This window comes from Pholis gunnellus, assembly GCF_910591455.1.
Source record: "Pholis gunnellus genome assembly, chromosome: 12".
NCBI classification, from domain to species: Eukaryota; Metazoa; Chordata; class Actinopteri; order Perciformes; family Pholidae; genus Pholis; species Pholis gunnellus.
Genome location: NC_136539.1, coordinates 23,952,440 through 23,966,833, shown reverse-complemented (window position 1 = coordinate 23,966,833; position 14,394 = coordinate 23,952,440). Strand labels below are relative to the sequence as shown.

At 36.7% G+C, this 14,394-nt stretch overlaps 1 protein-coding gene across 1 annotated transcript in view; it reads left to right on the top strand.

Moving 5' to 3' along the window:
- Window positions 1-2,576, top strand: part of slc49a4 (solute carrier family 49 member 4) — a 31,769-nt gene extending 29,193 nt beyond the window's left edge. The window contains exon 9 of the mRNA XM_079170861.1: window positions 1,490-2,576. Within this exon, the coding sequence (XP_079026987.1) occupies window positions 1,490-1,605 (116 nt within the window). The 3' untranslated portion in view covers window positions 1,606-2,576. The remainder of the gene's footprint in view (window positions 1-1,489) is intronic.
- The last annotated feature ends 11,818 nt before the right edge of the window (window positions 2,577-14,394 follow it).

Below are 14,394 nucleotides of genomic sequence, written 5' to 3'. Positions count from 1 at the left end.
CACGTCTTGGTTTTTGGTCGTCACGTCTTGGTTTTTGGTCGTCACGTCTTGGTTTTTGGTCATCACGTCTTGGTTTTTGGTGGTAGAGAGCGGTACTTCTGGACCACAGACTGTTTAAAAGAAGTGGACATCGTTATGGTGACGTCACTTGTTGCTTTGTGAATGTTTTGATGACTTAAGTTTGGTGATTTCTCCATCTTGGCTTTTTTGTGCAACCAGTGTACAGGAAGTGACCATATTAGGACTGAGGAGTGACATGGAGACTACAGTGTAGCCCCGCCCCTAAAGCATCCCCTGCTTTATGGTCTGTGTGACTCTAAATGGACCATCATTTACTAAATGAACATCATGCTGTATTGAAGAAGACTTGAAACTAGAGATTGAGACCATAAACTCATGTTTACAATGTTTACTGAGGTAATAAATCAAGAGAGAAGTAGAGTCATTTTCTCATAGACTTCTATACAACCAGAGGAGTCGCCCCCTGGTGGACACTAGAGAGAATGCAGCTTTAAGATGTTTATGACCTGGTTCCTCAGTATTTAGCCTGCAGATCCTCATCGTCTCTATCAGGATTAAAGGCCTCCGTCTCCTGCGTGGTGTTGGAGGCCTTTAATCGGCTCCACAGCGAGCGCTGCTTTATGCATTTGAAAGAAGCAGCCTATTGATTTTGGTCCAGGCGAAGGCTGCACGGAGAACTAGAAGAACAAGAGCTTATCTGTCTTGTGAGCTGTTAGTCCTCCAGACTCAGCATCACCGCTGAGCTTAATGGAGCCTGAACAGAGCGGAGAAAACAGAGCGACTCGTTCTGCAGCGGCTTCAGGTTCAAGTGAAGGGCAACGATGACGAGGAACACCGAGCCGACACCACCGAGTTCCTCCCGTCACGGTGAACGACAGCGTTCCTGTGAGGAACGTCAGGATCCCGACTGATCAGCCGTTAGTCCTGTGATGCTCATTCAGCTCTCAGAAGGCTTGTAGATGATGTCATCGTGAAGGAACACGAGGTCATTTCCTGTTTCTCTGAGTGATGCTTCCACAATGGTTTACTGATCAGGTTACATTACAGCTGCTCCCGTTCTGATATAGAACTATATCAAATATAAAATATGTGCATCGTGCTGCAATAAATATGAAAATAATAATAACGCTGAAAATGGAATCTACGATTAAGTGTGTAAAAAATTCAAGACTAGTATAAATAAATCAGAATATGAGTTCAGATGTACAGTAAGTATTAATACCAGAGAGCAGATACTTGTTATTTTACTGTTTGTTTGTTGACAACTTAAAGACAAATGTTGTGAATGAACGATGACGAATGATTTCATGTTGAAGATTTCCCTTCTGATGTGAGTTTATCTGCAAAGAGAATATAAATATATATCTCTCTCTCTCTCTCTCCCTCTCTCTCTCTCTCTCTCTCTCTCCCTCGCTCTCTCTCTCTCGCTCTCTCTCCCTCCCCCCCTCTCTCTCGCTCTCTCCCTCAGATCTGTCCTGGTTGAACTGGTGTCTCACCGGTTCGTGCCTCTTCAGCCTCGTCCTCGTCCTCTTCTTCAGGGAGTCTTACGACCGTCTCTACCTGGACGTCTTCGTCGCCGTGTGACGCCGCTGAGGATGCACAATAAAACTGAACAAAATAATAATAATAATAAAGGACTGAATAATAATTCTTGCACAAGGAAAGAGGAAAGAAAAGGGAACACTAAGCGTCGGGCTGCAGACGACGCTCTTCTTTGTGTGTGAACGGTTTCATTTTGTTAACCAGACGTGACGGACGTTCAGTCGACCGGATGTTCGGAGCCTCGCTGACTCCAGATCAGCTGTGAGGAAGTGACGACCGGCTGCTTCGGCCAATCAGAGAGGACCTGGTGGTGTTCTAGAGCTCCAAAGTGACCTTTAAAGGATGTTTCATCGCCCTCCCAAACACAACGTTATGCAAAGTGCTGGATTTGGGGGAACCTTCATTTATATTCTCCTCCCACCGGAGGAGGAAGCAGCGTCTTCTCAACTGAAGTTGGGTTTTGTGGGTAATTAAGCTAAATAATGGGAGAAGGTCTTTTTTAAATCTAACTTTGTTTTTAGTGTTTTTTAACGATGTGTTTCCTCTGAGCCAGTATTTATAGAACGTGTCTCAACACTGACTCAGTTTCACTGAAGAGTCTTCTGACTGAAACACCTGAAGGGAAAAAGAAACGAGCTTCAGATGGAGACGAAGGAACACGAAGAGTCTGTGAGTCTCTGAGTCTGTGAGTCTCTGAGTCTGTGAGTCTCTGAGTGTGAGTCTGTGACTTTGTCTGTGTCTCTCAGCAGCTCTGAGTTTTACCGTGTTTCTTCCTCGGAGGTTCGTCTGAGCCGCTCATGTTTCTGCTGCGTCTGTGTTTTCCTCGTCTTTGACCTCCTGACGTGTTGCCTTAATGACCCGAGCTGTTCCTTCAGCCTCCCTCTCCTCCACACTGGTTTATCTGTGTATTTATATACTTATATGTATAATGTTCTCCTGTCCTGCAGCGCTCTCTCTCTGTGGTTATAAATGTCTTGTAGAAAAGGAAAAAGAACATAAATGTGACTGTTAAATATTCCAGCACCTTATTATTGAAATAAACATTTTTGAGATGATCTGAGGTGTTTTGTCTTCACTCGTATTCTCACGTCTACGTTAACGTCGCTCTCAGGTGAGCCTTTAATCGAGGTACGAACCAATCAAAGCACTTCCTTACATAAATAATAATTGACAAACCAATATGAATAAATGTGAACGAGGTCTACAAACTACCAGAGCACAGAAACTGACTTCCTGTTGGAGCTGATGACTTTCTCCAAGATGTCCGCCTTGACCTCAGTCTTTAGTCCTCACTTCCTGCTTCCGTCTGATCTCGTTCACATTCCAGGTGAGACACAACTCATCTCAGAGAGCCTATTTTATCTTTCTTTTACCCACAATCCCTTTGGGTATTTGCTGTGAAAGCAGCCGTCTGGTGTCGCCGTCTTTTGCGTCCCCCGTTGTGTCTCTGGAGGCTCAAAGCCACCCGTGTGTCTCCTCCTGAAGCCTCCCTCGAGCTCCACAAGTGCCTTAATTGACTTCTCAGGATTGTGAAGAACGAGCTGTGCTTCTTTTAGAACGGCTCATTTAGCAGACGTCACTTTATCTCCAACATATTAGGAAATAAAGTGATGAGGAGCGGTGGGAAGATACCGCCGCCTGACAGCTGGCCCATCATTCACCGATTCATCACGGGGGAAGGTGAGGTTCATGCTGCGGGGAAAGAAAGCACAAAGAAGTATTAACGGTATTAATAACACTAGAAGTATTAAAGGTATTAATAACACTAGAAGTATTAAAGGTATTAATAACACAAGAAGTATTAAAGGTATTAATAACACAAGAAGTATTAAAGGTATTAATAACACAAGAAGTATTAAAGGTATTAATAACACAAGAAGTATTAACGGTATTAATAACACAAGAAGTATTAACGGTATTAATAACACTAGAAGTATTAAAGGTATTAATAACACAAGAAGTATTAAAGGTATTAATAACACAAGAAGTATTAAAGGTATTAATAACACAAGAAGTATTAAAGGTATTAATAACACAAGAAGTATTAACGGTATTAATAACACAAGAAGTATTAACGGTATTAATAACACAAGAAGTATTAACGGTATTAATAACACAAGAAGTATTAACGGTATTAATAAGAAGTATTAAAGGTATTAATAACACAAGAAGTATTAAAGGTATTAATAACACAAGAAGTATTAAAGGTATTAATAACACAAGAAGTATTAAAGGTATTAATAACACTAGAAGTATTAACGGTATTAATAACACAAGAAGTGTTAAAGGTATTAATAACACAAGAAGTATTAAAGGTATTAATAACACTAGAAGTATTAACGGTATTAATAACACTAGAAGTATTAACGGTATTAATAACACAAGAAGTATTAAAGGTATTAATAACACTAGAAGTATTAAAGGTATTAATAACACAAGAAGTATTAAAGGTATTAATAACACAAGAAGTATTAAAGGTATTAATAACACTAGAAGTATTAACGGTATTAATAACACTAGAAGTATTAACGGTATTAATAACACAAGAAGTATTAAAGTTATTAATAACACAAGAAGTATTAAAGGTATTAATAACACTAGAAGTATTAAAGGTATTAATAACACTAGAAGTATTAATGGTATTAATAACACTAGAAGTATTAAAGGTTAAGGTAAAACATGCTTTGACTTCCTGCCGGCGGGTTTAATACCTTTAATACTTCTAGTGTTATTAATACCAATCGACAGAACTACAGTTTACCAGAGAAGCTGCAAAAACACTAAACCCAAGTTCATAACTTTACATTACAAGTTTATAAGTTTATAACTTTAAGTTTATACGTTTATAACTTTACATTACAAGTTTATAAGTTTATAACTTTAAGTTTATAACTTTACATTATAAGTTTATAACTTTAAGTTTACAACTTTACATTATAAGTTTATAACTTTAAGTTTATACGTTTATAACTTTACATTACAAGTTTATAAGTTTATAACTTTAAGTTTATAACTTTACATTATAAGTTTATAACTTTAAGTTTATAACTTTACATTATAAGTTTATAACTTTAAGTTTATACGTTTATAACTTTACATTACAAGTTTATAAGTTTATAAGTTTATAACTTTAAGTTTATACGTTTATAACTTTACATTACAAGTTTATAAGTTTATAAGTTTATAACTTTAAGTTTATAACTTTAAGTTTATAACTTTACATTATAAGTTTATAACTTTAAGTTTATATGTTTATAACTTTACATTATAAGTTTATAACTTTAAGTTTATATGTTTATAACTTTACATTATAAGTTTATAACTTTACATTACAAGTTTATAAGTTTATAAGTTTATAACTTTAAGTTTATGTTTATAACTTTACATTATAAGTTTATAAGTTTATAACTTTAAGTTTATAAGTTTATAACTTAAAGTTTATAACTTTGTTTATAAGTTTATAACTTTAAGTTTCTCCTCAGGAAGTTCGTTGTTGTTTTTATGATTGAATAGTTTGAAGGTTTGTGACGTATGAAAATGTCGTGATTATTCTGAATCATTTAGATTCACAATTGTATCCTGATAATAATCAAAACTTTTAAAAAGACATTTAAAGATGAAGGAATCTCTTTAATTAGAAGAAAACTGTTTTTATTTCATAAAGCTTCACTGCGTTATTTGAGTCATATTCAGGATAATATGAAGTCACAACCAGCGTTTATATAACGATGCGTGAGGAATGAATCTGTGGAGTCATCAGGAGGATGAATTCATGACTTCATGCAGTGTTTCATCATCATGTGACCTCGTCTGCAGAGAGAAAGTCAAATCCTCTCTGATGAGATTCAAGCTCCTCACGTCTGTTTGAACCTCAGGTTCCACGTTCAGCATTCAGATCAGATTATTCAGTTTCATTCTAAAGAAGAAGAACAAATATCAAATGAAAACCTGAGAGAAGGTCACGGCTGACTGAAGATGTATTATTCCTAAAAGAGGAAGAGGAAGAGGAAGAGGAAGCATCTACCTGTGAAGGAAGGAGGACGCCCGTCATGTCCTGAGGGAAGGAAAGAGGAAGGATTCGTTGTTTCATTGATTTAAATGTTTTCATCATCAGTTGATAGTTTCAGTTGTTTTTCAAGCAGAGCTGTGAAAGGATCCAGTCTCCTGTGATTCTAGAGGACTTCCTGCTGCTCTTCGTCACTGAGCTGAATATCTTTGTGTATTTGAAGACGTGTTGTCGGTTCTGTAGCAGGTCAAACACTCGTCTCTAGTTTCTACTGATGAGGATCAGCGAGGTTTGTTCTGAGAGCAGCAGCAGGTCAGAGAACAGAGTCTCAGAGCCCCTAAAACCACAGTGTTGACCCGACGGCAGAACATTACAGCAGGTGTGTGTGTGTGTGTGTGTGTGTGTGAGAGTCTGTGTGTGTGTGTGTGTGTGTGTGTGTGTGTGTGTGTGTGTGTGTGTGTGTGTGTGTGTGTGTGTGAGGTGAATACTGAAGAGAAACAGAAGGCGGAGCTTCAACTTAGAACCTAAATCTCCATAACGTCGCTCCGCTGGTCTCAGATCTTCTCTTTTGACTCTTTTGCTTCGTTTGTTGAATGAAGCTGATCTCAGATCGATTCCATCAACGTAGAAGATGAACGTCTGTCTTTTACGTTACGTTTCTGAATAATAAACAATAATATAAAGATACTTACTTTACTCTAAAAGGTCTTCAGTTTGTATTGTATTTGTTTTATGGTATCGACTAAACAATGAATGGAGAACAATAGAGACACAAACATTCAAAGAGCTCAGACTCAGACTTCATCGTGGTTCAGACTCTTCTGGTTGATTTGTGTCTCTTTGTGTCTTTGTTGTCATTTAATGTGTCTTTGTGGTAACGTTTGTCGATTTGTACTCACTTTGAATCTGTGTGTGTCTTTGTAGTTGCTGTGTGTGTCTTTGTAGTCGTTTTGAGTCTCTTCTTTGTTGGTACGTGTCTCTCTGAGTGACTTTACTTGAAGGTCTTGGGGGCCCCAACCGGCAGAAATGTCCTCACCATTCAAAACTTGATTTAATCCTCAGAAAGATAGAAGAACAAGAGAACACACACACACACACACACACACACACACACACACACACACACACACACACACACACACACACACACACACACACACACACACACACACACACACACACACACACACACACACAGCAGGCGGTGTACATCCATCTGAAATCATTTTAGTGGAGCAGATCTTCATTTTTCACACAGTGAATGTTCAGTGAACCAGAGAACCTTCTGATCCGTCTCAATGAGTCCTGCTGGTGGTGTCTGAGACCCGGGTTCGCCTCCGCCTCCGGCCGGTCTTCACCTGAGATTCAAGCAGAGGAGCAGAAGATGAACGCTGCTCCCAGAAACTATCCTGTGATGCTCCAAAAGCTTGCAGCTATTTCTGTTCACAACTGGGATGCAGAGCAAAGCTGTACACAGCCAGACTGCAGTTCTACGCATTCGAGTCTCTCAACGCCCACATGCAGCGCTCATCTCACCGGAGGAGGAAATCAGTGTTCTTCTGTTGTTTTCTGCACTTTTCTCCACAAAACAAGCCCGGTTGTGTCTGCAGCAGCAGCAGCAGGTACAGAGAGGCAGCGTGACTCATTTCAGATGAATACTGTACGCAGCACGGTGAGTTATTGCTGTGCAGCTGAATTAGTGCTGCAAGTAATGACGGCCCGAGGCTGGACGGGAGAAGAGGGATGCTGAGGAATCACCTCGTGGTCCATTCATTAGCTGGTGTGTCTGTGAGCGCCGCGTCGCATTAAGACGAGTCTTCAGAGGTCAGAGCGAGTGCTTCTGGGTAAACACGCTGCTGTGAACACAATCTCTACTTTCTCTTCTTGTAGACTCAGTTTGATTAAAACGAGCCTTTTAATCCGCTGTGACGTCTGAAACGTGTCATAGCAGCTTTCCTTTGTGGGCAAATTGTCAGTTAATAGAACACGATGGCTTTGATGTGTGTGTGTGTGTGTGTGTGTGTGTGTGTGTGTGTGTGTGTGTGTGTGTGTGTGTGTGTGTGTGTGTGTGTGTGTGTGTGTGTGTTTCAATGACATTGCAGGAAAAGGCATCAAACAAGCACAAGGACGAGGACGTATCGGAGCGTGTGGCCTGAAACCACTTTGCAATTACTTTGTCACTTTTCTCATTTTTTTTAAAACTTGAATTCTCATGTTCCTTGTTGTGTGTCTGTGTGTGTGTGTGTGTGTGTGTGTGTGTGTGAGTCTGTGTGTGTGTGTGTGTGTGTCTGTGTGTGTGTGTGAGTCTGTGTGTGTGTGTGTGTGTGTGTGTGTGAGTCTGTGTGTGTCTGTGTGTGTCTGTGTGTGTGTGTGTGTGTGTGAGTCTGTGTGTGTCTGTGTGTGTGTGTGTGTGAGTCTGTGTGTGTGTGTGTGTGTGTGTGTGTGTGTCTGTGTGTGTGTGTGTGTGTCTGTGTGTGAGTCTGTGTGTGTGTGTGTGTGTGTCTGTGTGTGTGTGTGTGTGAGTCTGTGTGTGTCTGTGTGTGTGTCTGTGTGTGAGAGTCTGTGTGTGTGTGTGTGAGTCTGTGTGTGTGTGTGTGTGTGTGTGTGTGAGTCTGTGTGTGTGTGTGTGTGTGTGTGTGTGAGTCTGTGTGTGTGTGTGTGTGTGTGTGTGTTTGTGTGTGAGTCTGTGTGTGTGTGTGTGTGTGTGTGTGTGTGTGTGTGTGTGTGAGTCTGTGTGTGTGTGTGTGTGTGTGTGTGTGTGTGTGTGTGTGTGTGTGTGTGAGTCTGTGTGTGTGTGTGTGTGTGTGTGGGGCTCTTTAGATGGCTCACGTGTTCCCGTCTGAGATCAGGTATCAGTGAGGTGATTCTGTGTCTGTTGGATGCTTTAAAGCTGCTCCATGCAGAGTTTAACAGCCTCAGACTGAAGAGAAGAAGAAGGCGTTTCGGCCGTCGCCATCTTGTATTTTCGCAACCAGTGAACAGGAAGTGACCATATTAGGACTGTAGCAGAGACGCAGCTGGTAAAATATAACATCATCGTGATGTGTTCACATGTAGTCTGTAAAATGTAGTTTTGGTGATAAACTTGAATAAATCCAGTAGTTTGAAGATGTTTCTGAATATAAAATAGATATTAGAGATGAACTATGAGCTGTTTAACTTCTAACACACTGAGGAGCTCTGAGAGAGAGAGAGAGAGAGAGAGAGAGAGAGAGAGAGACACAGAGAGAGAGAGAGAGCGAGACTTCACTCGTCTATTTGTGTCCTCTTGTGTCTTTTTCTCTCTGAACAGCGGCCAGCTGTGGTCAACCTGGTGATGAATGTATCTTCTCCCATGCCATGCACATTATGCACTGAACACAGACTTCTATTCGCCAAACCTGTAAGGTAGTGTACTGTACTGTTTATATGTTGGTTGAAATTAAAGATATGTGTAGTTTTGGTTTTCCAAATGTGCAAGGTGTTGTAATTAATGCAGTGCTTAATCTGAATCAACACTACAGGGATACGGAATAAGAGTTTTTCAAATAAAAATAAAGTAACTAAGAAAGTAACTTTAAAAGTAAAGTAACTTTAAAAATAAAGTAACTTTACTTTTTTAGTTACTTTTTTAGTTACTTTACTTTTTTAGTTACTTTTAAAGTTACTTTACTTTTAAAGTTACTTTTTTAGTTACTTTACTTTTTTAGTTACTTTTTTAGTTACTTTACTTTTTTAGTTACTTTTAAAGTTACTTTACTTTTAAAGTTACTTTTTTAGTTACTTTACTTTTTTAGTTACTTTTAAAGTTACTTTACTTTTAAAGTTACTTTTTTAGTTACTTTACTTTTAAAGTTACTTTTTTAGTTACTTTACTTTTAAAGTTACTTTACTTTTAAAGTTACTTTTTTAGTTACTTTATTTTTATTTGAAAAACTCTTATTCCGTATCCCTGTAGTGTTGATTCAGAGTAAGCACTGCATTAATTACAACACCTTGCACATTTGGAAAACCAAAACTACACACATCTTTAATTTCAACCAACATATAAACAGTAGGCTCCAGGCTACCTAATGTTCATCAGGCCTTATCCCGCCTTTCTGTCCTGCTGTAAAACTGTCACCTTACTCTCCTGATATCAAAGCCTTTTTGTACTACTGCACCTGACCTGCATATAGTTTGATTTATTTTAGGTACTGAAGTTGTAAAAGTTCCTTTTAAAAGAAAATGCCTTTTGTAAATAGTAATTACTGCAATTTAAATATTTTCCTTTATTGTTTTTATATTATGCATATAAGAACATGAAAGTGTATTTTATTACAGACGTATTGTTTTTACCTTGTTTTCATCGGTCAGTTTATGTATTGGATGCTTCTGGACTTCCGTGTGTTCAGTGAATTATGTGCAAATGCAGTAAAGAAAAGAATTTAATGATGAAACCCAATTGTGTTTTTTCAGTTTGTTCTACTGGGGTTAAAGTTGAAAAACAGTCAAAAAAGTCATTCAATCAGGAGAGACTTCATTAGAATTTCACAATCATTTATTACACATTGTACAAATGTGAATAGTGCAACGTCTTTGGCGATTGGACTCCATCCTGAAGGAAGACAATCGATGTTGATGAAGGGAGTTGCTGCGGAGTTATAAACAGCATAGTATAGGATGTCGAAAAAAGTCATGAAAAAGTCAGTGTACCATGTCGAAAAGTCATAACTTTACTTAAGTTACTTTATTTTTAAAGTTGCTTTTTTAGTTACTTTATTTTTAAAGTTGCTTTTTTAGTTACTTTACTTTTAAAGTTACTTTACTTTTAAAGTTACTTTTTTTGTTACTTTTAAAGTTACCTTTTTAGTTACTTTACTTTTAAAGTTACTTTTTTAGTTACTTTACTTTTAAAGTTACTTTTTTAGTTACTTTACTTTTAAAGTTACTTTTTTAGTTACTTTACTTTTTTAGTTACTTTCAAAGTTACTTTACTTTTAAAGTTTCTTTTTTAGTTACTTTACTTTTAAAGTTACTTTTTTAGTTACTTTACTTTTAAAGTTACTTTTTTAGTTACTTTACTTTTTTAGTTACTTTTTAATTACTTTACTTTTAAAGTTACTTTTTTAGTTACTTTACTTTTTTAGTTACTTTTAAAGTTACTTTACTTTTAAAGTTACTTTTTTAGTTACTTTACTTTTAAAGTTACTTTTTTAGTTACTTTACTTTTTTAGTTACTTTTAAAGTTACTTTACTTTTAAAGTTACTTTTTTAGTTACTTTACTTTTAAAGTTACTTTTAAAGTTACTTTACTTTTAAAGTTACTTTTTTAGTTACTTTACTTTTAAAGTTACTTTTTTAGTTACTTTACTTTTAAAGATACTTTTTTAGTTACTTTACTTTTAAAGTTACTTTTAAAGTTACTTTACTTTTAAAGTTACTTTTTTAGTTACTTTACTTTTAAAGTTACTTTTTTAGTTACTTTACATTTAAAGTTACTTTACTTTTAAAGTTACTTTCTTAGTTACTTTATTTTTATTTGAAAAACTCTTATTCCGTATCCCTGTAGTGTTGATTCAGAGTAAGCACTGCATTAATTACAACACCTTGCACATTTGGAAAACCAAAACTACACATATCTTTAATTTCAACCAACATATAAACAGTACAGTACACTACCTTACAGGTTTGGCGAATAGAAGTCTGTGTTCAGTGCATAATGTGCATGGCATGGGAGAAGATACATTCATCACCAGGTTGACCACAGCTGGCCGCTTCACTCCTCTGTGTCGGAGCTGTCTGCTGCCTCGGTGTTGTGGGTCAGCATGTAGTTGTCGATGGAGGGGCAGTTGTGGATGGAGTAACGCAGACGCTCAGCGAGGATGGCCTGGCTCGTGTAAGGGGGCAGGCGAAACAGGAAGAAGCAGGTCTGTGCAGTAGGGAGGCCGTTGACGGGCTGTAGGACATGATAGGGGGAAAAAGTTTAGTAGTTTGTACTATTGATATGTTTGCCCTCGTCAACAGGCTCGTTATTTCCGTTAGCGATGACCTCACCCTATCAACCTTGATGATTTGGAACTTCTGCGTGATATCAGCTGGGTTGGAAGGCAACCTGGACCGGCCAGAGACGAAACGGAGGAAAAGCACTCGCTCCTCATTGGTGAACTCCTCCAGGCTACCTAATGTTCATCAGGCCTTATCCCGCCTTTCTGTCCTGCTGTAAAACTGTCACCTTACTCTCCTGATATCAAAGCCTTTTTGTACTACTGCACCTGACCTGCATATAGTTTGATTTATTTTAGGTACTGAAGTTGTAAAAGTTCCTTTTAAAAGAAAATGCCTTTTGTAAATAGTAATTACTGCAATTTAAATATTTTCCTTTATTGTTTTTCTATTATGCATATAAGAACATGAAAGTGTATTTTATTACAGACGTATTGTTTTTACCTTGTTTTCATTGGTCAGTTTATGTATTGGATGCTTCTGGACTTCCGTGTGTTCAGTGAATTATGTGCAAATGCAGTAAAGAAAAGAATTTAATGATGAAACCCAATTGTGTTTTTTCAGTTTGTTCTACTGGGGTTAAAGTCGAAAAACAGTCAAAAAAGTCATTCAATCAGGAGAGACTTCATTAGAATTTCACAATAATTTATTACACATTGTACAAATGTGAATAGTGCAACGTCTTTGGCGATTGGACTCCATCCTGAAGGAAGACAATCGATGTTGATGAAGGGAGTTGCTGCGGAGTTATAAACAGCATAGTATAGGATGTCGAAAAAAGTCATGAAAAAGTCAGTGTACCATGTCGAAAAGTCATAACTTTACTTAAGTTACTTTATTTTTAAAGTTGCTTTTTTATTTACTTTATTTTTAAAGTTGCTTTTTTAGTTACTTTACTTTTAAAGTTACTTTACTTTTAAAGTTACTTTTTTTGTTACTTTTAAAGTTACCTTTTTAGTTACTTTACTTTTTTAGTTACTTTTAAAGTTACTTTACTTTTAAAGTTACTTTTTTAGTTACTTTACTTTTAAAGTTACTTTTTTAGTTACTTTACTTTTTTAGTTACTTTTAAAGTTACTTTACTTTTAAAGTTTCTTTTTTAGTTACTTTACTTTTAAAGTTACTTTTTTAGTTACTTTACTTTTAAAGTTACTTTTTTAGTTACTTTACTTTTTTAGTTACTTTTAGTTACTTTACTTTTAAAGTTACTTTTTTAGTTACTTTACTTTTTTAGTTACTTTTAAAGTTACTTTACTTTTAAAGTTACTTTTTTAGTTACTTTACTTTTAAAGTTACTTTTTTAGTTACTTTACTTTTAAAGTTACTTTTTTAGTTACTTTACTTTTTTAGTTACTTTTAAAGTTACTTTACTTTTAAAGTTACTTTTTTAGTTACTTTACTTTTAAAGTTACTTTTTTAGTTACTTTTAAAGTTACTTTACTTTTAAAGTTACTTTTTTAGTTACTTTACTTTTTTAGTTACTTTTTTAGTTACTTTACTTTTAAAGTTACTTTTAAAGTTACTTTACTTTTATAGTTACTTTTTTAGTTACTTTACTTTTTTAGTTACTTTTAAAGTTACTTTACTTTTAAAGCTACTTTTTTAGTTACTTTACTTTTAAAGTTACTTTTTTAGCTACTTTACTTTTAAAGTTACTTTACTTTTAAAGTTACTTTTTTAGTTACTTTACTTTTTTAGTTACTTTTAAAGTTACTTTATTTTTAAAGTTACTTTTTTAGTTACTTTACTTTTAAAGTTACTTTACTTTTAAAGTTACTTTCTTAGTTACTTTATTTTTATTTGAAAAACTCTTATTCCGTATCCCTGTAGTGTTGATTCAGAGTAAGCACTGCATTAATTACAACACCTTGCACATTTGGAAAACCAAAACTACACATATCTTTAATTTCAACCAACATATAAACAGTACAACCTGTAAACCTTACAGGTTTGGCGAATAGAAGTCTGTGTTCAGTGCATAATGTGCATGGCATGGGAGAAGATACATTCATCACCAGGTTGACCACAGCTGGCCGCTTCACTCCTCTGTGTCGGAGCTGTCTGCTGCCTCGGTGTTGTGGGTCAGCATGTAGTTGTCGATGGAGGGGCAGTTGTGGATGGAGTAACGCAGACGCTCAGCGAGGATGGCCTGGCTCGTGTAAGGGGGCAGGCGAAACAGGAAGAAGCAGGTCTGTGCAGTAGGGAGGCCGTTGACGGGCTGTAGGACATGATAGGGGGAAAAAGTTTAGTAGTTTGTACTATTGATATGTTTGCCCTCGTCAACAGGCTCGTTATTTCCGTTAGCGATGACCTCACCCTATCAACCTTGATGATTTGGAACTTCTGCGTGATATCAGCTGGGTTGGAAGGCAACCTGGACCGGCCAGAGACGAAACGGAGGAAAAGCACTCGCTCCTCATTGGTGAACTCCTCCAGGCTACCTAATGTTCATCAGGCCTTATCCCGCCTTTCTGTCCTGCTGTAAAACTGTCACCTTACTCTCCTGATATCAAAGCCTTTTTGTACTACTGCACCTGACCTGCATATAGTTTATATATTATATCATAACTTTACTTAAGTTACTTTATTTTTAAAGTTGCTTTTTTAGTTACTTTACTTTTAAAGTTACTTTTTTAGTTACTTTACTTTTTTAGTTACTTTTAAAGTAACTAAAAAAGCATCATAAAGCAAAATTTATACAAAACACAAAACACTGGTGTGAGGCCTGAACAGACGAGCCATCACACCTCGACTGAAAGACTTCAGTCTTCCAGGAACCCGTTTGCTGGAGAGAACGTAATCGTTCCTCCTCCTCCTCCTCCTCCTCCTCCTCCTCCTCGTACAGTCATGTTGTTATGTGA